Genomic DNA, 26,182 nt, shown 5'->3' with positions numbered 1-26,182 from the left:
GTCATCCACCGCCCCCTCAGCGGGGCCGTCCCGATCCCGACCCCGCCCCGCAGAGCCCCCTCATAGGGGCCATTCCGATCCCGCCCCGCCGCCATCCAGCGCCCCCTCAGCGGGGCCATCCCGATCCTGATCCTGCCCCACCGCCATCCAACGCCCCCTCAGCGGGGCCATCCTGACTCCCTTCCAGCCACCACCCAGCGCCCCCTCAGCAGGGCCATCCCAATCCCAATCCTGCCCCGCCGCCATCCAGCGCCCCCTCAGCGGGCCCCCATCTTTCCAACCCTTCGGGGATCCCCCCCCACCCCCCGCAGTCTGTGACAGGCGGTACTGTGAAGGAGCTGGAAAACAGAAGCACCCTAAAAGAAACCGGAGCCCCAACATCCATGGGATGCTCTGGAGGAAGGGTGCTGAGAGGTTGATGTCAGATTTTTCTGAAAAAAATTTTAGAACCAGATTTCTTAGTGCAAGGGCTGCTGAACAGGCGAGGTTTGGTGGCTGTCTGTGTTTGGATGAGTGCTGTTCCCCACAGTGCCAAGTTTCCAGGCACACTCAGCACCCCAGGACAGGGATGCCCTTACAGACAGCAGCTGCTTTGCTGGGCAGGAAGAAAAATCTCCCAAAACACCCAGTTATCTCAGTAAACATGGTTTTTAGTTATCCTCAAAGACAGGCTGCTTTATCAAGGAATAAAGACAAAGAGGAGTGTCTAACAGGCTTTTACTGTTTGATAAAATTCAGCTCAGTCCCATGTCTGTACTGGAGGTTAATCGAGTGTTCTGTTAAAGTCCTCGGTTCCCACTCTTGAACCAGCTGTTCCTCTTGAAGTTGCCTTGCCTTCCATTTCCAAACTTTGAGAACCCTCGTCCCGCCTCCTGGGGATACTCTTCCAGTTCAGGCAACTCCTTTGCCACTGACAGCTGCCAGCGCCTGGTGTCCTTCCACTGTTCCTGAAACAAGACCAATGTAACAAGACTTTATGTGCCTGCAGGAGTGTCCAAGGTACCTGTATCATTAAAAACAACACTGAATGCACAAGTATTTCCAGACAAATCCCACTGAATACACAGGCATTTCCAGACAAATCCCACCCCTACCAAAATAGGTCATCAGATTCCCCCTGGCAAACACCCACACTCCTGTGACAAAGGATAAACCCTCACAAGGGACAAGACAGAGTGAAGTCAACAGAAAACTGGTGAACTCTCAAATTCATTGGAGAGGTCAAAACCCAGAATAGACAAAGACCATAGGATTTAGTAAAATCAGGTAATATCATGAAAACACAAATGAGAAAGAGCCACGACAGAGTATTTTCTAATGACTGTGCTGTGCTCTTTCTAATCACCCTGTTGTCTACACAACGTCTTTATTAAAACACAAACCTTAACCTCCCAAACCACCCTATATTCAACCCTATATATGGCAGTTGCCAAATTTCAAATTATCAACTTTTAAAGCCAACTCTGGCTACACAAACTTACCTGTATGTTACTCAGTTCATCAACAGGGATATCAAAGCAGACTCCCTACAAGAGTAAACGAAAAAAAAGAGGCATGTGCTTTCCAAAGATACATCCAAGGACAGAGACACACAGCTCCAGAAAGGAAGCACCTGGAACCATTCGTACATGTAGAAACCAGGAGTGGCAGAAAGCATGGTCTTTTGGGGGAAGCTTTTTATAAACTGAAGAAAAAGAGAATTAAAACAGGAAAGCTCAAAACCAAATGCAGATTCAAATGCTCTGTGTTGACAGCAGCATTGCCTGCCATCAGCCTGTCTGTTTAAAAGTAAGACAGGCCTCACATGGCACCACGAGGTACCAAATTTTTATACCAGTATTTTGGAACTCCTGCCTCCATCACTGCACCAACTGGCCATATGTGTACACACAAACACACACAGACACACACAAACACACACACCACTCCACACCCCTACTTCCCAAGGCTGGGCCATCTCACCATCTTCCCCTTGAGGAAACGCATTGCAGACACTTTGTCATCCACTTCCTCCCCAAGCTGTTCTTTGAGCCCCCGCCACGCATAGCCCATGGTGTGCATCTCTATGGAACACTTCAACACCATGGTCACAAAGCCCTGCAGGAGACACAGAAAAACGTTTCACAAGATTAAACATGGTCAAATAGCCTGTAAATCACTAACAAACTACATAATAATGTGTTATGCAGTATTTTATCCTAAGCAATCAGCTCCCCAAAAGTGAAGCAACCAAAAGCCTCCTAAGAAGTTGAAGGCATCCATCTAACCTAGGATTGCCCATTGATATGAAGGCTAATAGCATTTCTGCATTTTAGTCAGAAGAAGAGATACATTTATTCAATACATAAACTTACTGCTAGAAAATAGGTAAAAAACCCCCAAACTGATATGAGAACCATGTTATGTCCAGAACTGTGCTACCACACAACGAAGTGGGCAACGGTCTCCCTAAACGCACTAGAAAAAGGAAGGGCTGTACTTTTCTTTGGTTAAAGATGTCTTTGAGATTAGGTAATCACATGCTACACTTGAAATACTACAAAAATGTAAAAAGATTCCTGATAAGGGAAAACTACAATAGCACAAACCAATTTGTTTGCTTGTAAAATGTCACTAGTTAAACTCTCTTAGAGCATCAGTCTTCTGCCATGTCAGCCTCTGGAGAAATTCTTTTAACTCTCACCACAAGGAAATTTACAGATTACAAATTTCTCCCAGTAAGAGCTGATTTCAATTAAGTAACAAGCAAAAAAAAAATCAGGAGCTTGGGGGTGCCAGCTCTTCAGAAACCCAACTGAAAATGCCTGGGAAGAAGGTGCCCCCCATGGACTGGACACAAGCAGTTCACACATCCATTCCCGTTAACCGCGGGGCACAGTCACTTACTGCCGTGGAGTTGAGCAAGGAGCGCTGCTGGATGTAAGCTGCCCCCGAAATATGGGCCAGGGCTGCAGCCAGGGCAGCCACTGCCCCCTTCTCCTCTATGAGTTCTTCAGCAGATTTTCTGAAGTAGTCAACTGCAGAAGCAGGAATGCCCTCCAGCAACCTACATGGTGACAACAAAAGTTGAAGAGATCAGAAAAGGCCAGTGTGAAGTGCAGTCGTGTTTAAGGCATCGCCTAAATTGGTTATTTCTGAGAAAGGCAAGCAAAAAAAGAAGATGAGAACTAAAAACGACTACTTCTGTAACGCTCCTTTGGGTACCCTGGCACCTCCCACCCTTTCTCAGTACAGTGCACTCAACACCATGCCCATCATCCACTTTGCACTGGTCAAATCCTCACTAATTATTTTAATCTGTTTCAATGTAATTTTGACCAATGGGCTAGCAAATATAAACAGAAATTCATGGAATATAAAAAACACAACCCCTGGAAATAAAACAACACAAAGAAACACAGGACAGGGCTAAAACACGCTCACTACTGCAGAGTAACTTCTCGTCATACCAGGTATTGCTCTTAACACACTGCTACTGTATCATCTGAGCAGACAAAATCAGTTCCCCCTCATGACAGTAATTCCCTGATCTATTACTGGTTTCTGATGATACAAACAAAGGTTAATTTTTGCAAGAACTTAGAGAACATTATGTTCTATGAAGAGGTCTATGTTCAGCACACAGAGGTTTACTGAGACCATCTGAGGATGTCTACTCACAAAGCAGTTGACTTCAACAACACAGGCAAAGCCTGTATGTGTATGCCCACATACAGCTCTGATCCCTTAGGGCTTTGCATTAACAGTATCTAGAGGAACATCTTTAGACCTTTTCTAAGAACAGAAAAATAAACTTACTTTTTGGCATCGTTACTTGAAGCTTTAATTACATCTGTAGCAGAGGGAACACCCACACGCTTAAATGTAATCCCCTGAAATCAAGAAAACAAATTACAGTTAAAGGTATTTTCAGCACTCTACAATTCAATCCTACCTAAGTCACATTACTGAGACCTCAACTTACTGTCTAAGAGATCAGTATTCTCTCTATTTAAGTTATTTCCAAAGCTAAAATAAAGCTTTTAAGTTCCTGGCTTTGTTTATCTGGAGCTACTTTACTCCAATGTACATGCAAACTGTAATGCAAAAGGCATGGTCTCCTCCCTCACGTATTCCCAGCCTGCCTGTTGACATCCACAGAGAACTGCCAACATGCAAAAACTCCTGAGACACAAGAATAGGTTGATATAAAAGCATTTACAAACACCAAACAGCAACATTTGAGGCCTACCAGCCCATGGGACACGAGTGCCATACTGGACTCACAAGCAGCCCACGGCTACAGAGTCTGAGAGTGGCCGGGTCCTTGTAGGAGCTGAAGAATTTCATTAAGCAGAGGTTTGAGGCAGAACTCACCGCTTTGTGCTCGACTTGTTTCAGAAGATCTTCTTCTCTTCTCTGAAACAAACAAATGCAGATGCCGGTCCGGCCAGCGCGGCCCGTCCGCCCGGAACGGTGGATGTAGGAATCAACATCCTTCAGAAATTCAGATCAACAGGAGAAAACCTAATGTCATTCAACTGTCAACATTTCAGATTAAATGCAAGCTAAATTCTAATCCAGAAGCCTAAGGAGTGATACATTCTGTGTTTATACCCAAACCTGTAACTACACATAAACCATCTAGGTTTGGGTACACTGCCCCACCCAAGTACGCTGCTCAGCTTTAACAAACACTAGCTTGTTAAACACTTTTATTTTATTTAAATAAAAAGCTCCATTAGAGTTTCAGAAGAAGAAAAAGACAGCAGGAGTATTTTATAATTGTAATGAAACTACACCACACTCAGAAGGCATTCAGAAAAGCTGAAACAATGTCAAAACCTATCTTACAACTTTCCAGAGTAAACAAAACCCAACAGTTTTACTTTAATCAAAGCTCAAAATGCCAAAGTTTAACTAGGAAATTTTAGGCCTGGCATGAACTGGAACATACTTCTGGTGAAACAGAAAAATAATCCACCATTCTGGCACCACGAAAACCCCCCAACAATTTTAATTTCCCCTAATGACTTACTTTTGGTGGTGAGCACTGTATAACAAGGTCAACCTCAGGAATATCCAAACCACGGGCAGCTACATTTGTTGCAATCAGAACTTCAAACACACCAGTTCTGAAGCCTTTTAATGTAACTTCTCTCTGTTGCTGTGGAATGTCTCCATGCAAGGACTGGGCATCCTGTCAGTGTAACAAACCATTCACAAAGCATTTAGAGGGGGAGTCTAGGTCATATTATCTACAGACATTTAATTACAAGCCCCAAAACACTGTGTAGAGCAACAGAACATAATTATAGAGCTGATACCAAAAAAATATAAAGTATCCTACTTTGTGGCTTGATCTTTCTCTGGAACAATAACACTCCTAATTTTTCACTATGACATGCCAAGGGGGCCAACCTCAGCTTTTACTTCCACGGGAACATATGGAAGCAATGTTACTAAAGCAATGCTTGTCAAGAGGTAGCAAGAGACTTCTCTCTCTTGTGGTGGTGCTCCCTCCTCAGGCAGCACTGTGACCGCAGAGATGCTAATTAGGCCTCAGCCTTGAGGAACAGCACCTGGGCTGAGCTCCTCCAGAGCTCATCAGACACACTGTCTCAGCTCCCAGGAACTTGTACTGCCTAATGAGCTCCTGCTTTGTAATGAACAGCCTTGGAAACTTTATTTTTCTTGCCTGCAACACAACTCAAGTAGAACGACATTTTCATTATTACTGACCTGAATTGCAGCCAGGATGGAAAAGAACTATGACTAAATCCAGCTCTCTTGTAACCTCCAAGTTTGCTATTCTTGGAGGAGCAGCACCAAATGCTGGATCCTGTGCTGACGCCCTCGAGGCCCAGCCCCTCACATGTTGAGAAGATGCAAAGGCATTGGACCTGCTCCACTGAATTTGGGGGGAACTCCTTAAGCACGTTCAATTCATAAGCAAGTTAGGCCTGTGAGTGACTTACTGTTGGGCTGTAATAAACTCTGTGTGAATCTTTTCTTAAACTGTTTAAATTAAGCTATTGTTTAAGTGCTGTTAAAACCTTTAGGCCTAAACCACTGGTCACCTCCGGGGCTGTTTGGCAAAGGGGTCCACTCTGAACCTTGTGACTCAAGGGGAACATCTCCCTTAATCCTTTTTATCCTTACCCTTTTTTTCACCCCCAACATCCACACAGATCACTTTTAGTTTCTCTTCATTTCAGATTGATTGATTTTAGTCCTATTTTTCTCTGTGTGTTTTAACCATCCACTAGGTTGTAGAGTGAACTCTAGCAAGCCAATGGACTTTGCCACACTTTAACATCAAACCTGCTTTTGACAGTGATGCTTCAAGCCACCTAAAACACACATTCATGACATCCCTTCTCTGGGAAGCCATCTCAAAAACCCACAGAAGCTTAAGTGAACTTTTCAGGGCATTCCCAAACTCCACAGGTGGTCTGAACAGCCTCCACTTTTAATGGCAGAGGAAACAGACTGAAGTTTGACAAGGAGAAAGGGGAGAGCAACAAGCTCAGAATTCAAATGAGTAGCATGCTAAAGCAGAATTCACCGGTGTAAGAAAAAAGCATGTCACACATTGACCCAAGAACAAAGTGAATGGATTTACTGTGAAAGCAGCAGGGCCAACAGGCAAAAATTGTTGCTGCAGGTTTTTAATGTGGACGGTATGTGACATTTATCTAATACTGGGTAAACCATGTATTCCCACCACTGCTCTTTCTCCATAAATCAGTATTTAGTATCTAATAGGATTTTCTCTGAAAAATATGCAGCACTTTCCCCCACACTTAAAAAAAAAAAGCAAGGATAGAAGACCTGCTCAATACACCTGGGTTCTGAACAAACTATTGATGGACCTTCCAAGGGCAACAAGACATTCCATTCTACCATTTTAGTTGGATTTTCCTAATGACTGTTCAAAGAATAAATGCCATTAAGACATGGGAATCCAGAAAGCACTAATGTAGGACGGGATCTGTGCACTACACTAGCTTCTGTTTATTACAACTGTCTCCAGCTTATTCAGCATAAGCTGCACATTTCCTATTGATTGTGTCCTGCATGATTTTAAAGCCAAGGGAATAATTTCATAATCACAGCCAAGAGAATATTCTAACTGCAAAGCTTTACCTTTAGAAACAGCTTTATAAGTCTTAAAACCACCACCCACGGAAACAACTCATCCACACAGTTCAACCTCCTATTTATTTCAGGGCATCCGACCCTTGAACATCCGAACCCCTGCTCCCCGTTCAGTACCTGTTTGAGCGAGGCATTCATGGCCAGCTCATTTGCCTCCTTCTTGGTCTCACAGAAGACAATGGTCCGCCCACGGCTGCCACTGTAGACCTGGATGATGTCCCCAAGAACTCCTGCTCTCTGAGAGGACCGACACTGGATTGCCAAGTGCTGTTTGGGAAGGAAACGTGACCACCACCTGTGTTAAATCTCAGTCACGCACAGGAACCAAGAAAAAATCTTTTTAAGCTTGCAAACACTACTGCCCCCAGGTGAAAGCTTTGCTTACAAAATCTGTATGTCAATCATGTGAAAAGTCATTCCACACCCACATTTGTAAAGTCAATACACAACCCATTTCATTGAGGCCACTTGCTCTCAGGACCTGCACTGCTCTGCAGCACAATCACCCACCTCCACAGTTGTGGCTGTCCTTTGGGTCTTCTTTCCAATCAGGTCAATCTGTTCATACTCGTCTTTCATGTACTTTTTTGCTACATCATAAACCCACCGCGGACAAGTCGCAGAAAACAGCAGTGTCTGAGGGTTGTTCTCAGAGCCTGGAAGGAAAGGCCATCGATTTCAGACACAGATCCTGACACTTGAGAACTGACAGAAAAGCAAGAGTTGCTCTCAAATGGACAGGTTTCTATGTGCACTAAGTCAGCAACAAGAAAACTTAAAAGCAAGGAAATTACTTTAAGTATCCTTTAGACAGCAAGGGCAAAGACTTCAGCCATCTGTCACCTTGCTTTGAACCTTTTCCAATTCTACCTTGCCCTTTTCTGAGGATTGATATTAGCATCACACAAAGAATTCAAGTTGGGGGTGCAACAGCAGTCTTTTAAAGTAGCATAACTGTGTTTTCTACATTGTCTCCTCTCCTGATCTCAGAATTTACCTTTTTTATAAGCAAATCCTAAGATTTCTTCCACTTGTTCAGCAAAGCCCATGTCTAACATGTGATCTACTTCATCCAAAACAACATGCTTCACGCTGGAAAGTTCCAGCTTGCTATTCTGGACGTGGTCTTTGATCCGCCCAGGAGTTCCCACTAGAATATCAATGCCACTTCTAAGGAGATCAACTGGAAGACAGGAAAACAAGGACAGTGTCAGACTGCTAAAAGACAACACGGTAAAAAGTCAGCAGTACACAGTAACACTTGTGCTTCCTTTGAAAGCTATGCCACTTGAGTGGATCCCGACTGAGGTGAAAGCCTAAGGGGGGAAAACGCAGAGTTTTATTTATGGAATGCATTTGGAGAAAGTCGACTCCAATCCAGCAGTAATTCCACAGAGGTTACTCACGTTGTTCTTTATATGGAGTTCCTCCATAAAAACAAGCAACTGACAGTTTCCTTGTGAGATTCTTGAAGTCTCTGGCTACCTGAGTAGCCAGTTCCCTGGTTGGAACAAGAACCAGCACCTGCAGGGAGTGAAAAAGAGACAAAAATGCAGCTGTACTTGGGAGAGGGCGTAGGATGAAAAAAGGGTTTACTTCGTGTCAAACAGCTTGTACTACCACTTTTACTCTACACTTGTTGCAGAGGTGCCCACAGCTTCCCACCATCCCAGCAATATTCCCTGCATCCTGGAGCCTGCCAAGACAGCCTCAGAGGCAGTAAGAGGAAACGAGGCAAAGCATTGCAAAATATCTGAGATGTAGAACAGCAATACTTTTTTTTCCTTAAGTTAGAGCCAGATAAGACATTACCAAGTAACATTACAAGGGCAACGAAGGTGCAGCTCAGCATTAAGGGGTAAGAGCAGACACTAAATCTGGACTAGTAATATTTCAACAGATACATAGCATGATGCACTCTAGCCATATATCTGTCCTCCCCACCTGCCTGCCTTTCTCAGGTATCTACCCTTCCCCCAACATTTTAAGAATGAACTGATAAAGTGCTAATTTTATCTCTTTAAATCCCTTCAGAAAATAAGAATTAAAAATTGACACTGCCTTTGAAGTTAATAAAACAGAAGGATGAAAGAGGTGACAAGTCTGCACACCATTACCATTTCTGCAGTCTAACTATACACTGCATTTGCATGGGAATAGGATATCTGATCACTGGCACATGGTTACCAATTCCATCTCTGGAATTGCATCTGTTGAGCCTCCACACATGGGGGGAAGGGAGGAGGAAACCCCAAAAGCCTTCCATTATCACCATGGAATTTATAGTGAGAAACAACCTCAGTGAACTGAGGCAGAAATCCCCAAAGCAATAGTAAAACTGCTTTCAAAACCTGCCATGCTTTCAGGTTTTGGTGTTAACCCTTAGGTGGTAAGTTACTTTGGGTGCACGGCCTCTTCTCCCATCCTGTGAGACACTCTGGAGTTTTTCAATCAGTGGAAGAGCAAAGGAAAGGGTTTTCCCAGTTCCCGTTCGAGCTTGAGCAATGAGATCTTTGCCATCATATATGGGCTGGAAAGTCTTCACTTGCACAGGGAACAGGTATTTTACACCTCGAGCTGCAAGATAATTGAAAGAGGCTTCACTAAAAGCTGAACAAACAATTACAAGCCCTCATAAACAGCCCAAATATATAGGGCACATCATGTCAAATCCTGCACGCAACTTAGAAAAAAACAACGTATCTTTATATTTTATTCCTGCTCTAGATCAAAAGGTATTCCACTCCCAAACACAGAGCTGAATATCCACAATGAAATACAGCCTTCTTTGGGATATATGGTGTAAGATAACAGGAGAGAAAGGAAAATAAACCCAACACATTTTGTCCGATACAGTCCAAGATTTTGTGGTAGCTCAGTTTTGAAGGTGGGGAGTAGGTGAGGGTGTTCGTTCCAAAACATTCCAAAACTTCACAGAGATTCTGCACAGTGGAAATGAAACAATACATCCAGGAGAAACTTTTGAGCAAGGAAAACGTAAAGGAACACGGAGAATTTTTGTCTGAGGAACAAGAATTTCACAGCTTCCCAACACAGAGGACAAGAACCCTACAGCAATTACAAAACTAATTGAGAAGAGATGTGAAAACGCCCAAAAGCATGAGAATAATCACAGACACAGGAGGCAAATAGTCTTCGCACACAAAACTCCATTAAGCTTATTTAAGAAGCAATATTTTAGAGAACAGACACAGGAAGAGAAGTAAAGATACACAGTAAGTGGAATGATGCTGACAAGAAAAGAAACCCTGTCTCTGAAATGTAGATCAAGGAATAATCACTGCATAGAATAAGAAATTCACCTTAGGGTACTTCAAAATGAACAAAACAGAAACTTTTTGCCTACTAAAAGCAGTAGATTTTTTCAGTCTACAGTGACTGCTCATATGCATATTCTACCACATAATAAAATTAAGATGATTTAGAACAATCTACCCTTGGGTTTCTACTTACGCAGGTAACAGAGTGTAATTCTGAGCAAACATTCAGAGAAATATCTTTTGTCCCGTTAACTAACCTGTGAGAAGGTTGACAGTGGTTTGGGAGAGAGGGAAATTAGAGAAGGCGCCTTCCTTTGCTTCTTCTGTCAGCTCCTAAAAGGATTAAAAAAAAAAAAAAATCTATTAGCCCTCAGAGACAAGCATATAACATTCCCTACATAGGCACCCAAGAGAAGTGGTATATTGCTTTTACCACCACAATTTCACCATCTACCTCCTTCCTGTTTAAAGAAAAAGAAAACCCTTTTGATGCAGGTACCTGTGCATATATGCACAGCAAATCAGGAAAGGCAAACTATTTGTTAAAAGTCTTAACTTAGTGTCCACTGAAACCATTAGAAAACTGTTTTCCACAACAAAACACACTTGGTGTCACAATTCAGTGTGCAAAGCAGGAACTTCTTTTTCAAAGACACCTAGTCAGTATAACATGCAAAGAGCTTTGAACTTTAAACACCACTAAATACTTAAAGCTCACAATTTAGCTTTTACTTCAAAGATCCATTGTTACACCCTATGTACAAAAAGCACAAAATCTGTTGATTCACGTTCCCACCTGAAACACAAAACTATCCACAGAAGGCCCTACACAGGGCAAGGCAACCTGCAGGGCCCCCTTGCACGTATCTGCGAGGCCACAGATGAAATGGGAATTAACGAGGATAACCACACCTTCCCCTACAGGACACCTCGCCAAATACTTCTTCAGATGTCCTGTCAGCAGAGAAAGTGCCATCACACCACAAAGCACGCTTCTGGGATGGTGACCGCCCATGCTGCAGAGAGAAACCTTTATGCTGTGAGACACAGAACAAGCTGCAACACGAAGAAGAGGAAACTGCTTGCTGCTATCCAGCCTCCTGCACTGCAGGACACGCTGCTCCAAACGCTCGGCATCCACCGCGAGGGGGAAAGCACGTGGAGAGCCAGTTCCCAAGTGTAGGTGCATGTGCTGGCGCGCCTCACTCTGCCCCGCAGGAACAGGCGCGAACAGGCAGGATGCTGGGCAGGATGCTGGGCAGGATGCTGGGCAGGATGCTGGGCAGGATGCTGGGCAGGATGCTGGGCACTCCCGACGCGTGGAACAGCGGAATAAGCTGCCTAGGACAGCTGCCTTGCGCTCCCACAGCCCTCGCACCTCAAGTCTCCACACAGCGACCAGTACATGCTATTTAGCCCACTACCTACCAGCAGGACGCTAATTAATCAAGACCAGGGCTCTGCTGCCAGAGCATCCCTACCTCGGCGTCGCTGTCCTGCTCTCCGCCAGCCCCGCCCTGGGCAGCCGGGGCTGTCCCGCTGTCGCTCGCAGTGGGGGAAGATTCCAGGGCGTGCTGTGCGACGTCGCTCTCTCCCACCAAACCGCTGCTGTTCTCCTTGATTTTCTTCGTCTTCTTGGGCAGGGGCGGCTCGAGGTCGCCATTCCCCAGCCCGCTCTCCTCGGGCTGCGCCTGCTCGCCCTCGGCCTTACCGCGCCGCTTCACCTTCCTCTCCGCGGCCTCGTCCTGCCGCGGGAAAGCCGCCGTTACCCGGAGGAACCCGCTACCCGGTCCCGCCCGCCCCGAGTTGACACCGAGCCCCCCGAAGCCCGCACAAAATGGCGGCCCCCCCGGCCGCACGTGGTGCTCTCACCTTGGCTTTCCTGCGGCGGCCGCGGCGCAGAGGCTCAGCGGCAGCAGGCGCCTGTGGCTCGGCGGGGCTGTGCTCGGGCTCGGCGGCGGGCATGGCTGGCGGCTGCTCCCCGGACAGGTGCGCGGCGGCCGCGCCGCTCCCGCTGCCGCTCTCGGCTCGGCGGCCCCAGGACGCGCGCCCCGCCCCGGCGCGCAGGAAGTGAGGAGGGCGGGCCGGGCCGCGGGGCAGCGCGGCCGCCAGCAGCACCAGCGGGGTCGACCCGGCTCCGCACAGCCAGCGGGGCCGCACAGCGCCGCTGCCTGCCGGGGCCGCCGCCGCCCGCGCCGCCGGGAGCCCGAGCCGCGCCGCCCGGCCCCACACGGCCCCCATGCAGCCGCCGCACCGCCCCGGACCGCCCCTTCCGCCGCGCCGGCCCCTTCCGCCCGCTCCCCCGCCACCGCGGTGTCCGCACGGGGCTCCTCACGGATCTCTCGTCACGGTACACCTTCATGGGACCTCCCTCACGGATCTCCTCTCACAGTACGCCTTCATGGGATCTCCCTCACGGATCTCCCCTCACGGTACTCGCCCATGGAGTTCCCCTCACGAATCTCCGCTTGTCCTCCACCAAGCCGCGTTCTTTCCCCGGTGTGCAGCAAGCCGATACGGACACACACTGATTCTCTGTTTCGGAGCTGCCCAAGCACGGGTGCTCCGTGGGATTCCACAAGGCGAGGACAACTACCGGGCTTTCCACGCCATTATTAACACACAGAAATTCAGCCAGTAACTTTCCCAGCACAGCCCCTCTATTAGAAATGGTTAGTAATTTCCGCACCAGTAACGTAATCCCAGCCAACTTCTCGACATGCTCAGGGGAAGGGTCGGCAACTGGGCAGGGTCTTTTTGACTTGTGGGCATGAATTTTAGTATTATAATGAACATAATTCAGCTATAGGGTACATGGACCTTGAGTATTTTGCCAAGTTAGCAATGTAGACATAGACATACGTGAACATCTTCATTTACATCATCCCTAAAGCTTGTTAGGTCCAGGATGTCCTTGAATAAGGGATGCTAACTGCTATCTGTTCCACTGATTAGGTCTCCTTTTTTGCTGGTTAGGTTTGAAAATATACAAAGATATCACGTCAAAGAACATCCTGACTTAATCTTGATATATTCCACATTTTGCAACACCTGCACAGGGACATCTCATGGATCTCTCTTACGGGGCTTCCCTCACAAGGCTCTTCCTCACACTTTGGAATCTGTCTTTCCTGCCCACAGTTGTATAAGCAGTCACAATTTGGGACAGAAACTAAAAAAAAAAAAATTTTAGGGAAAGAAGAGCTTCATTCTGATTCCACCAAAAAAAACCAAAAAAAACCTGGACTCATCTTCAAGGGGCTCCTGCTGCCACGCTCTCAAGTCCAGCACCTACCTGCATCTCCATTTGCAAAACAATGCTTCAAATATGCAACAGAATATGAAGTTGTAAAATAATATTTAATTTTATCAGAAAATGTACAGGTTTGAGCAGCAATTAAGATCTATATATTATACAGTAAACCAGGATACAGTTTTGAATGCAATAGACATATTCTGGAAAAATTCAAATAGCAATATGAGAAACAAAGGAAACATTTCATTTTTTCTTGTGGGCTTTTTGGGGGATTTTTGTTTTGGGGTTCTTTTTTAAATGAACAGAATCTTATTTGTGAACAAAGTAGTACTGACCAAAAAAAAGTACTTTAATGAAATATTTTCCCCGGTGGTACAAACACACAGAAACTGCCTAGTGTAATGTAATATATAAAATACTTCAGTCCTGTTTTTTTCTGGATTGTTGAAGTTAATGTTCAAATGCTCTGCTGAAGCTTCGTTTCTGGCCTCTGCCCCTGAATCTGTTTCTACCCGAGCCACCACGCCGCCCATTCCTGGAGCTCGAGAAGCTTCGGCCATTTCCTCCTCCTCCTCCTCCTCCTCCTCCTCCTCCTCCTCCTCCTCGTGAGGATTCCACTAACTCCGGTAATTCAGTCGCCACACACAAACGCCAGTGTTTTGAATCTTCCCATTTTGCCTATCAAAATAAAGTCGGACATAGCAAGTTAAATTCTAGGAATGCCAATACAGGGTATTTAATAATTGTTAGGTTTGCTCAATTGAAAAGGTAAAATTCTGACGCAATATATGGAATTCAAGCTTCTAACTGAAGTGGCCAATACTGGTTTCAAAATTTTAAGCCTTCAATTGTTAAGAACACCACTATACTTATTACTGATTACAAATCCACAGCCTCCCCCCAGTTACCCTCTAATCCAGAGCCAAACATTGCTTTAGGAGTGAATGAATACTAGGCCATGAGGGTATAGAGATGCACTACCAAAGAAACACCTGAAGCAAAGATAGGAAGTCCAGGGAATTTTGGCATGGGAATACTAATTCTGCCAAGCGAAAACCTGGAATTCACTTTTCTGTGGAGAGAATTCTGGGTGAAAAATGGGGGCAGGAACAGAAAAAAAGGGGAACAAAGCTTGCTGCTGATGAATCCAGTAGCAGTGACAAGGGGTGGAGTCTTCACACCACCTCTTTACTCAGTGTAAAAGTCTCAAGCCACAGGGGAATGCCTTAGGACAGGCATTCAGGAAAAAAACACCGTATGCTTGTTCTGTTCCTAAATTCCTTCAAGCCATCCCTTCTGCCACTAAAAAAGGCAGGATACAGGTTACATTATGTTTTCAGTCTAACCCAGTCCAGCCAGTCTCATCTACAGTCTGCTGTACCCAGAAATTGCAATGAATGTACCTCTATTTCTTTTCGGTCTGCTGCAGGAACGTCAAAGCACACACCCTAAAAAGAAAGAATAATTTTAATGGATACAAGTCAAGCCTTTTAAAATGACTGCTACTAAAAACCATAGAGCCTACAAATCTACACCTGACAGGCAGGTGCTATCAGAACTGTATGTCCTAAGAAATCCTATTCTGCTTTGTCATTCAGTTAGCACACACCTCATACCTTTTAGCTGTCCTGCTCTCCCCACAGCCATGCATTATCCTACCCCAGGTCCTAATACAACAGACTGAGGCCCAGCAGTTCTGTCCTTACCAACAGTGCTTGGAACATGGAAAAACACCAAATACCTCCCCTGACCATTGCTGAGAAAGGCCTGCAACAAGCAGAGCCCAGTATCAGAGACACAAACCAAAAACTTACCATTTTTCCCTTGAGGAAACACATTCTGTTCACCTTCCGATCGACATCGTCTCCCAGCACTTCTCGCAGCCTTCGCCACGCGTAGCTCATGTTGTTTATTTCTTCAGAGCAGCGTAGGATCATTGTAACAAAGCCCTGAAAAGAAACGGGGCATGTTCCATTCCGTCAGAGGAATCAGCTTCAGCACATCTATCACACACCAGAGACCTGCCGATCTACATTTATTAACTGCAGCGCCAAATAGATACTGTTACAGGGACGTATCTCTACAGCCGCTATATTGTTGCTTTAACAAAATCAGTAGTTCCCAGTGGCTCAAGTCTAGTGTTCAAACAAAATCTAGGGAGACCAATAATTCTCTTTTTAGACAACACAGAGGTGTGTTGTTTTTCCCCAGGTCCAAGGCACACATTAAGCCATACACCCTTCCTTACCGCATCCGAGTTCAGCAGCGAGCGCTGCTCGATGGAAGTAGCGCCCGAAATATGGGCCAGAGCTGCAGCCAGAGCATTAACTGGTCCCTTTTCTTTTATCAGCAACTGAGCAGATTCTCTGAAATACTCAATAGCTGTCTGAGGAACGGAATCCAGGCACCTAAGTAATTAAAGCAAAAAAATTAAAAAATGTATAAACTAATATTCACTGAGCTCTGGAAGAGAAGAAAAACAGTAGTCCAAGACTTCAATAGTGATCAGAAAGTTCAGAGAGACAGCAAAGAACAACCCAAACAGCCCTTCTGAACGAGGAAGGCAGGAAGACAGAGCAGGACTCGAGTTCCTAAACACACCTCATGGCATCTTTGCTGGAAGCCTTTATTATGTCTGTTGCAGTAGGAACACCAACACGCTTGAACGTAATGCCCTGAAATTTAAAAGGCAAAATACAAATTAAAATTGCAGACCATAAGTAAGTCAGTTCTAAAGAAGCAATACTGAATTCCAACAAAACAAGCATTCAAGCCTATCATTTTTCTTCCTATTTTCACCTTTTAACTCTCAGTTTTTCCTAGTGAAAATTGCAGGGTTAAGGTTACATGTAAACAGGTAACACTTAAAAAGGCTTTTATGTACCAGGTCAGTTTAAATGATTCAGTGACCTTAAACTGAAATAAAAGAGACCATTTTGGCAGAGTCCTGGGGAAAATAAAGTCCTACATATTCTAAATTATTACTTTTAGTCTGATTGATTCGGATTTAATACAAGTTACAGAGCCTTAGTGTAAATGTGAGTCTGCATTTTAAGCGCCAACAATAAACAATCTCATCCCAACTGAACACTTAATTGGCAAGAAAACTACCATATGGAATAGTGCACAAAGTGCAAAAATGCAAGTAACACTTCCCAGTAAAGCTGCACATATGCACATCACTGATCAGATCACAACCAGGATGAACACTATACTGTAAATCCTGTGGGCTTTTTCTCACTTCCACAGGGACAACCTCACTGGCGTCTGCAAAAAAGCATGGGCATGTGCAGAGCTCTCCCTGCTCCACAGCAGCTGACAGTGCACCCACACTCCCCAAGGCACCCGAACCTCCACTGGGTGCCTCCAGAGCTGCATTCTGTAACTGAGCTACTGCACAAAACATTACACTTTAACACGCCACCCTTAACACATCAGAGCGCTCGCAGACAGAAGGAAACTGCACTGTACCGCTTTTTGTTCCACGTGTCTCAACTGGTACTCTTCCTTTCGCTGGTAAAAACAGATGCAGATCCCAGTGCGCCCAGCTCGACCCGTGCGCCCGGAACGATGGATATAGGACTCCACATCCTTCAGAACAGACAGCCTTGTGAGTCACCTAATTCACTCTCATTTAATCAACTCATTGCACCCACCCAGCTTGCAGAAGCTATTGTAGTTTAAGCCTGAGCAATGTACAGTAACTGCATTAAGAGAATTAAATGAAAAGAGTTTCACTAATGTCAAGCAAATATGCTTTCCATAATCCTCTAAAAAAGATGGTTTGAAAGCCAGAGCCATGAGCATGGATCAACTAAGGCTTGTTTATGCATCACCACACACTTGGAGCGTGTGTACCTCTACAACCATCCCACTCACCCTTCTGCAAATCAACGTGAGCATAGTTACTGTGATATTAATAGCAAATCCACTGAAACACTGTTTATTTAAACACTTAATTTCAGCCAGTGTTCTCACTGTTGGGGTCCCTTCCTCATATACACCCCTATTTAGTGAATAATTCTTCCCGCTGCTTCCATACTCGCAATCACCACACCCAGCCTTGCAGGGAGAGGCTTTGAACAGCCTCTTAAAAAGGTATTTTAAGACCATCTTTAAACATGCTAGAGACTGACAGACTCTCAAAAATACCTGTAAGAAACTATTTCTACCTACTAGGACATTTCTCACCATCATATGCAATGCTGATAAACTGTGTGGGCAATATCATCAGCTGACAGCATGTACTACTTGATAATGGCATTACAAATTATGACAACACACCCAACATAACAGTCTCCTACCTTTGGTGGTGAGCTTTGTACAACCAGGTCAACTTCTGGGATGTCTAAACCACGGGCAGCTACATTAGTTGCAACCAGAACTTTAAATGAACCATTTCTAAAACCTTTCAGCGTGATCTCTCTTTGCTTCTGAGGAATGTCACCATGCAACGACTGGCAATCCTGAAAAACAGTATTATTTTAAAACTGTATCAAAATCCAAGACAGTGCTCCATTTTATGGTCAGTTTTGGATACAACACCTTGGTATTTGATAAGTACTTTATGGCAAGATACAGAAGAACTGAATTACCAGAGTTTGTATTTAGGAGTCTGACAATATTTACTCAGTAATTCTTATTCATATCCCTCAAAGGCTCTTAACAACAGCAGGAAAACAGAATTGCAATATGTGTCTTATCTCCAAGTCTAATTACTGTGACATAGGAAACTATGCCCCAACTTGCCATCCACACCATCTATGCAAGGCTTGGCTGTCTCAAAATAGTAACTTACAATTTTTGTTTAATGTCAGAGAGAAAGACTAAAATCCCATCTGACCACCTGCAAAAGCCTCCCTTATCCACTCTGAAACTCTCTTTAAAACCTACTCAGCATAGGTCTGCTATCAACATAGGGCTGATCAACATCTCTGACAGGTTTTGTTACTTAATACATATGATGAAATACCTGTTTGATGGAAGCATTCAGAGCCAGTTCATTTGCTTCCTTTTTGGTCTCACAGAACACAATGGTCCTCCCATGGCTGCCACTGTAAACCTGGATGACATCCCCAATAACTGCAGCTCTCTGAGACCAGTGACACTCTATTGCCAAATGCTGTGGAGAAGAATTCCAGTGCATAGGTTACGTAAAAACATAAGAGTCTTTTAAAAGACATTTGAAACTGTAAAATACAGAAATGGTAAAGAGTTATAGAGTTTCCTGATGGGGAAATGTGCTAACTCATGTTCCTGGAACATGCAAAATCCACAGGGCTCTTATGTCCACCACAACTAGTCTAATGGTCAGTAAAATAACTACAATAAGAGGAAATCAGGCACATATGGGTAGTATTCCTTCCTATGGAATTTACTGCACAGCCAACAAGGGCCTATTGAGCTGGGGCACTACAGGAAGTTTGAAAAAAAAAATCTCCTGTATACAGAATAGCTCAAATCAACTGTGATGTCTACAGTGATTTAGAAGAGCCAGGTTGATGTGTGTGCCTTTTGCTTCCCACTCGGATAAATCCAGATACAGAACCAACAACCAAATCCTCATTGCATGTGAGAGTGTACATGGTTACTGGATGCTGGGAGAAGACAGACATATCCTAAACCTAGAAACACCTGACTAGGCTGTAATGTGCCTTATGCTTAAAAACACGTGCTCAAAACAACTTCCAACATCATTCTGATAATGCACCTTAAGAGGGGACGACCTTTTGAAGCATAAAAAAACGAGGTAAAAGCCTGAAAACATTCCACATTAGACAGATTACTCACTTCTACTGTTGTAGCAGCCTTTTGGGTTCTTTTCCCAATAAGGTCAACCTGTTCATATTTAGACTTCATGTATTTCTTGGCCACATCATACACCCAGTGTGGGCAAGTTGCAGAAAACAGCAGTGTCTGGGGATTGTCTTCAGAATCTTAAAAAAACCCAGAACAATGTTTTACAAACTTCAAACATTTTGTCTCACAGATGCACACAAGTTGATTACACAGGTGATTAAAAACTCAAGTTTAAATGTCAGTACATACAATAAAGAAAGCAGTTCAGCTCTTTAAATTCACACATTACTGACATCTGGAGAAAAAACACTCTAGGAAGTCCAAATATTTTCCAGATTAGGAAAAAGTTACTATGACCAAAAAATCCAGTCTGTTTTCAAGCAGTGTAAAAGGTGAAAAGCTAATTCGTTTTAATTAGAAGAAGTCCAAGCACGACTTAAAGATAGATGTCAAAGGCAGTTATTTACAGGCCCCCAGGCACTGGACTTCAAGCTTTGCAAAGGTTCTGTGAATGATTCCCACTTTCATGTTACTTCCTCATGAACTGCATTAACAACATATAATATACAGTCATTTCTAAACAAAGCCACCTTACCACTTTCACAAAAATACACCTGAATTTTAGCAAACTAAATTATTACTAGTATTTTCTACTATTTGTTTAAATACTGAGATTACCCTTCTTGTATGCAACTCGTAAAATGTCTTCCACTTGCTCAGCAAACCCCATGTCCAGCATCTGGTCAACTTCATCAAGCACAACGTGTTTCACCTTGGTAAGGTCCAGTTTGCCATTCTGAAGATGATCTTTGATACGACCGGGTGTCCCAACCAAAATGTCAATGCCACTTCTCATGAGATCAACTGGTAAACGGGAAAGAGGAGAGGAGCCAGCAGTGAACCAGGGAGCACTCTGTACATTAGTAACACGTGGCAGCTAACAATGAAACACCTTCTTAAACCGTTCCTAGGTGCTCTCCTTAAAAATATGGGAACAAATGAACAGGAAGAGAAAATCTGGCAAGAAAAGCTAAGGTAGAAAATCTACTGCTCTTCCTGAATGAAAAAAAAAAAATCACCTACCTTCTCTCTCCCCATGATTTAAAGAGTAGCAAACAATGAGCGTCTTTTAATATTCTTTAGAAATAGTTCACTCCTCCCACACTGCCTACCTTAATTGGAAACTTTTAAGAAATTTACTTATTTAACTACCCAAATTACTGAACTCATCTCCTTCCTGAGGTTCTGTAGTAGAAAAAAAATTCATCCCTAACATCCCAAGATATAACACAAAGAAAGAGCTTATTCTCATTCCTTGTTTACAACCACCAAGACAGTAAGTTACACTGCCACAACAACTCCTTCACTTTACAAATCCTCTAGATATCCCTTATCACATGACAAACCACATACCCACTCACAGCTCTAAGACCAAATATTTTTTAAAGAAAATGTGTTTACAAGACCCTAAACCCAGATTATACACACGGTATATATAATCTCTTTCACTTTAATTTAAGTTACACGAGCAGATAAGCAACACCAAGAATATAATTGATAGCCAGGGCTATTTATCTCCATAAGATACAGTTTGAGCTACTGAATTCCCCATTAATAGTCTCCAGCTCTTGAGCTAAAAGTGTGTGCTTGGAAAGACCCAAATGTATTTCTTAAACATGTCAGTCAATCAACATTTCAATTATTCGTCCTAAGTGTCACTTACTTTGTCCATTATATGGAGTTCCTCCATAAAAACAAGCTACTGTCAGCTTCCTTGTGATGTCCTTGAAATCTTTGGCAACCTGATTTGCCAGCTCTCTTGTTGGACAAAGAACTAGAACCTACATAGAAGAAAGACAAATAGATGTTCTCTCAGCATGGCTTCTGCCAAAAAATCACTAGACTTCTAATCATCAATTTAGACCCGACCATTTACAAAATTAAAATTAAAAAATCTAGTTTAAATAGTCATTTAAGCAAAGGTTGGAGAAACACACTGCTTGAGCCTCATGTAACATCATTAAACTCCTTCAAAACATACTCATTTGGGACAGGTTAACTTCTCTTTAAATTGGGTAGGAGATACTTAAATCTTACTTAAGTTTAGCTCCTGAACAGATCAGGAGCTACAAGCCTCCCTCTACAAGCCTGCTGTTTGAGTACAAGACTGAAGGATCTGGGTAATACAAGGCTTTTACACCCTCTCAGTAATGACCCACAGTCCTGTGAAAAGATGTAAGGAAGAGCCATCAGCTGTCCCTTGGCTTCCCTGGGACTCAGGGAATCATGTTCCACCTGCAGAGCTGTGTTCAGTGCTAAAACACATCCCTGCAGAAGCACTCAAGGAATTCTCCTCTCTCCAGTACACAGGCTTCACTGCAGGCATGTAACTAATTCAGCTTAACATGAGATGGAAGTACTGCTCTCAAACCTGGCATCAGTGGCTTCACAAAAGGAACCTTAAAATCTTTATTCTGGTAATTCTTTCAAAATTCAAACCCATTACCAAAAAAGCAAACAGTAGTGTATTATGGTAGAGTGAGGCCTGAAATCTTTTTGAAGGCTCCCTGAAAGCTTTCCTTTCCTTAAAGGACTGCCAAATCTAGGGACAGCATTCTCAGTCAGCCAGCCAACATGACGGGCAGACGCATCTAAAACTGCTAGCTCTACTTTTGGAATGCACCTCGGGTAATCTATGAGAAGGATGACAAGATGAAATAAACTGATAGAAATTAGTAATGGGGACACCACGAGCCTTGGCCTGTCTCATTTAGGAGGAATCATAAGAGTTCAGAGAAAAACCACACGTGGTTTTTAAACCACACTGGCAGAAAGCACACAGATCGTAACGAATCTGCATTCTCTGGAGCAGAAGCTTCAACATTTGGTGGTGGTCCTTGTGAAAACTAAGTCTGTTTTTAAAACCACCCACTGTTTACATATTTAAAAAAAAAAAGCCTGTTTAAGTAGACAGCTTTTATCAAGCTGTCAAGTTACCATTAGTAACTAATCTATTCCTAATCTAGGAGAAAAACAAGCACCCAGTAACCTGTGGCCCTGTGGGGTGACTGAACAAAACTGCAGAGGAACATGTGGCACACCTGTGGTTTCAGTTTCCCTGTGGCAGAACAAGGAACTGACAAGTGGGTAGAGCTGTTGTGCTCTGCACTGAGCAGAGGCTGTGAGGCAGCACAGGGCACAGGCAAAGCCCAGTAAACGCAGATTTCAAACAACCTTTAATGTGGGTTGGCTTATCCCTGCACAAACCTGAAGAACTTCCCCAGTGGGTTAAAATCTGAATCACTGGGACGCAGGACAAAGCAAAACGAGCATTCTACCTCGGCACAGTTACCTTGGGTGGACGGCCTCTTCTTCTTTCCTGGGACTCTCCCTGAAGCTTTTCAATTAAGGGAATGGCAAAAGAGAATGTTTTTCCTGTTCCAGTTCGTGCCTGAGCAATGACATCTTTGCCAGAATACACTGGGTTGAAGGTCTTCACTTGCACAGGAAACAGGTACGTCACTCCTCGAGCTGTGACAATTGCAAGAGATTTCCTTAATATGATCATTTTACAGGTGTTCTTTCATACTCTTCAGTGGAAGTTATTCCAATCAGCATTTCCATCAACTCTACACTAAGTCAGGATTATATCATCACCTCCACTGATTTATTTATTACAGGGGTCATCTGCAAAGTGCCCTCGGTCTGTCCATTTTATTCTACTTCATATCACCACACACAGTACCAGCTGGGACAGATGAAATTATCAGCCTTTATGGGAGACTTTGAGGACTGTGCCTTTATTTTTGTAATAGTCCCCAGCTATCCATGAAAACCTCTTCATTTCAAATCTCAAAACCTCTTCTATTCTTCTCTTAATTCATACTAAGTCATGTACAACCTAACATTAAAGATACTAAATTTAACTGGTTTTCCTTTATTCACAACAACATAACCTTTAACTGAAAAGTTCTCACACATCACTAATTTTTCTTCCCCTTAGCTTATGTCATTTAGAATTCTACTGTAAAGGCTGAGCTGGGCAGCACTGCAAACAGGAAAGTCTGTGTTCCAAGGTGTATGTAGAGCAGGCAATCCCTGTCTCCTGCACAGTGCCCCTGCTTGCACATGCACGAGAAGAGCACACCTCAGAGATCACTGGTCCAGTATGTTGGGCATAAAAACACATGACAGAGATCACTGAGGTTCTTATTTTACCTTGAAGAAGCTGGACAGTTTCTTTGGAAATAGAAAAATTGGAGAAAGCCCCCTCTTTCTGTTCGCCAGTCAGCTCCTGTTGGGTAAAGAATAATTTGGATAAGATTCCACATGAATATCACATGGCTGTCAGTAAATCCAAGGTAACAGCACAGGCACTGGTGTCACACACTTCAGTGCCAGCATCACAGCTAAAGGGCCTTCTTTGATCATACCTTGAAGTTGGACAAAGTTAGCAAGCAATCTGTAAGTGGAGACTGTTTCATATCTAACAGCATAGTAAATGCAAAACACCCAAACCAAAACTCTGAAAACTCTGAATTAGAATGGCAGAATATCCTTAGTTGGAAGGCACCCACAAGGATCACCAAGTGCAACTCCTGGCTCTGCACAGGACACCCCAAGAGTCATATCTAACGATGCTGAATCATATCAAAGCTCTGTCTCACTGCAACCTGTCTGTCTGCCAAAGCTGACAGACTGCTGAAGTGAGGAAATCCTGGTGCACTGATCTGGAACTTCAGGACTTTCTTAACTCAAAATTTTTGCAAATAATCAACGGAATGGAAAATTCGAGAAGCTTTACACCCTGATAATTTACAGCACTTTCAGCTGATTGGGAGGCAGGGGAAGGGACAACCCATTCTAAATCTGGCCTTGTTGCAAGATGGGAGTTGAAAGCTGCACACACCACTTAACTAAACCCAATCGCTGGCTTTACCTGCTCCTGCTCACTCTCGCTCTCGCTGTCACTTGACGTCTCACTAGAACTGCTCTGCCGGCTCTTGCGGGAAGATTTGCTGCTTAAGGAAGACAATTTCGGTTTCTCCAGGCTTTCTTCTCTCACATGACCGTTCTGTTTACTGACACTCTTCGACTTCTTGACTTTCGGGGTATAAACCGCCTCATCCGATTCCTCGCTTTCATCTGTCGGAGCCTTCCCTCTCTGAAACTTGTCCCGGCGTTTAGATTTCTTCTCTTTCTTCTCCTTCTGGCAAGGCACAGAGCAAATGAAAACACACGCTCGTGGATCCAAGGACAGGGAACGGGGAAGAGGGCGCGGAACAGTTAAACCTTGGAGCGCACGTTCTAGTTACTGCCGAGGGGGGGAACAGGTAGAGGGCAACAGCCCCCGCCCGCCGCCGAGCAGAGGCGCGTTCCCCCCACGAGGCGCCCGGGCCTCGGCGCTCGGGGGAAGCGCTCCGTGGGCTCCCGCCGGGCCCAGCACGTGCGGCGGGGCCGCGGCCTGGCCCGCCCGCGCACGTGGCGCCCGGCCCCGGCCCGGCCCGCGGCCCCGCCGCGCCTCCTGCGCCCGGCCCACGGCACGGGCGGCGCGGGGCGGCCACGGCCCGAGGCCAGGCCCGCCGGGCACCGGCCCCAGCGCGCGGCCGCGGCCGGGCCGCTCCCGGAGCCCTTCCCCGGTACCTTGTGCCGCCGGCGGCCGCTCTCCAGGGCCGCCTCCGTGTCCATGGAGCAGTCGGAGCCCGACTCGGCCCCGCTGCCGCTGCCGCACCGCGTGGCCTCGGGCATCGCCGCCTCTCCGCCACGCCGCGCTCCGCACCCGCCGCGCGCCAGCCGCGCCTCACGCTCCGAGCGGCCGCCGCGCCCACAGCCAATCGCCGGCCGATCCGGCGGCGCGGGGGCGGGGCCTCTCCGCCCGACAGCCAATCGCCCGCGGTCCCCTCTGCGGGACCACAATTCCCGGCGTGCCCCGGGGGACAACGGGCAGACTCCAAGCCCCGGCGGCCCCCGCGCACCCTGAGGGCGCGGCCGCCATGACGGGCCGCCATGAGGACTCGGTCCGGTCCTGCGGTCCTTCCGGCGCCGCCTCACAGGCCCCGCCTGCAACCACAGCTCCGTCAGCTTTACAACCCCGTGACTTTTAGTTTCCGTAACTACCGCAGACACGTGTTCGGTAGCGAGGAGCCTAACGTAGGGAACGGCAGAATGACCAAATGCCTCTAAGACTTAAAAGGACCACACGCCTGTGGTGATCAGCAGCATGAGCTGATGATGACCAAACCACAGTCTGGTCGTACCTACAGGGAAAAATCGAGTTTAAGAAGTCAAAATGAGTCTTACGAGCTGTGGAGGGATCCTGCCGGCCGCCAGGGTGTCGATTGCTCAAGGAAAGAGGTGTTCGGGAGCAGAGCAGGGCTTCTCCCAAAGCAATGCCACTGACCTGCCCTCTTGTCTCCTGCACCAGCACGTTTTCATTTGCAAAGACCAAATCCTGCTTACCAGAAACAAACACACCAAGTAGATCGAGGAGCACAGCTGAGAGCTCTGCAGGATGCAGTGAGAGAACCTTGGGATTGCAGGAATTTTTGTAGTAACCAGGTGCGTGTCTAGTTCGTTTGCTTTGCTTCCTGGCAGGGAAGATGAAGTGTGCTCTCGTTCCTGTGCCACAAGTAGGAAACCCATTCCAGAATTATAGTGTAAAACAGCCCTGTCCAACTACAGTTCCTACTAGAGCAACACAAACCCT

The 26,182-nt window shown here is 45.2% G+C and overlaps 2 protein-coding genes and 1 long non-coding RNA gene across 5 annotated transcripts in view; 1 reads left to right on the top strand and 2 right to left on the bottom strand.

The window, feature by feature from the left end:
• Positions 1 to 700: 700 nt before the first annotated feature.
• On the bottom strand, positions 701 to 12,662 carry LOC116789923 (nucleolar RNA helicase 2-like). The gene is made up of 15 exons (XM_032694230.1): positions 12,294 to 12,662; positions 11,903 to 12,166; positions 10,679 to 10,754; positions 9,539 to 9,717; positions 8,547 to 8,664; positions 8,138 to 8,323; positions 7,651 to 7,796; positions 7,258 to 7,407; positions 5,018 to 5,179; positions 4,357 to 4,476; positions 3,799 to 3,872; positions 2,887 to 3,046; positions 1,963 to 2,097; positions 1,482 to 1,526; positions 701 to 947 (listed from the first exon to the last, which is right to left on the bottom strand). The coding sequence occupies exons 1-15, from the start codon at positions 12,660 to 12,662 to the stop codon at positions 780 to 782; spliced, it is 2,352 nt and encodes a 783-aa protein (XP_032550121.1). The 3' UTR covers positions 701 to 779.
• A 1,100-nt stretch (positions 12,663 to 13,762) lies between these two features.
• Positions 13,763 to 25,261, bottom strand: LOC116789924 (nucleolar RNA helicase 2-like). Of its 2 annotated transcripts, none has more exons than XM_032694231.1 (15): positions 25,120 to 25,261; positions 24,416 to 24,685; positions 23,695 to 23,770; positions 22,829 to 23,007; positions 21,200 to 21,317; positions 20,155 to 20,340; positions 19,468 to 19,613; positions 18,650 to 18,799; positions 17,982 to 18,143; positions 17,149 to 17,268; positions 16,279 to 16,352; positions 15,926 to 16,085; positions 15,492 to 15,626; positions 15,081 to 15,125; positions 13,763 to 14,355 (listed from the first exon to the last, which is right to left on the bottom strand). In XM_032694231.1, exons 1-15 carry the CDS (start codon positions 25,222 to 25,224, stop codon positions 14,128 to 14,130), a joined length of 2,154 nt encoding a protein of 717 aa, XP_032550122.1. In that variant the 5' UTR covers positions 25,225 to 25,261; the 3' UTR covers positions 13,763 to 14,127. The 2 variants fall into 2 exon arrangements, with proteins under 2 accessions (XP_032550122.1, XP_032550123.1); XM_032694232.1 differs by having other exon boundaries at positions 24,416 to 24,682; positions 25,120 to 25,245.
• Positions 25,262 to 25,456: 195 nt separating this feature from the next.
• The window catches only part of LOC116789947, a 29,234-nt gene continuing 28,508 nt past the window's right edge, over positions 25,457 to 26,182 (top strand). For both annotated transcript variants that reach the window (XR_004358201.1, XR_004358202.1), the window contains exon 1: positions 25,457 to 26,034. This is a non-coding gene — a long non-coding RNA (uncharacterized LOC116789947). The remainder of the gene's footprint in view (positions 26,035 to 26,182) is intronic.

This window comes from Chiroxiphia lanceolata, chromosome 8 (genome assembly GCF_009829145.1).
Source record: "Chiroxiphia lanceolata isolate bChiLan1 chromosome 8, bChiLan1.pri, whole genome shotgun sequence".
In the NCBI taxonomy this organism is placed as follows: domain Eukaryota; kingdom Metazoa; phylum Chordata; class Aves; order Passeriformes; family Pipridae; genus Chiroxiphia; species Chiroxiphia lanceolata.
Note: the sequence above shows the minus strand (reverse complement) of the source record. Positions and strands in the feature narration are given on the sequence as shown.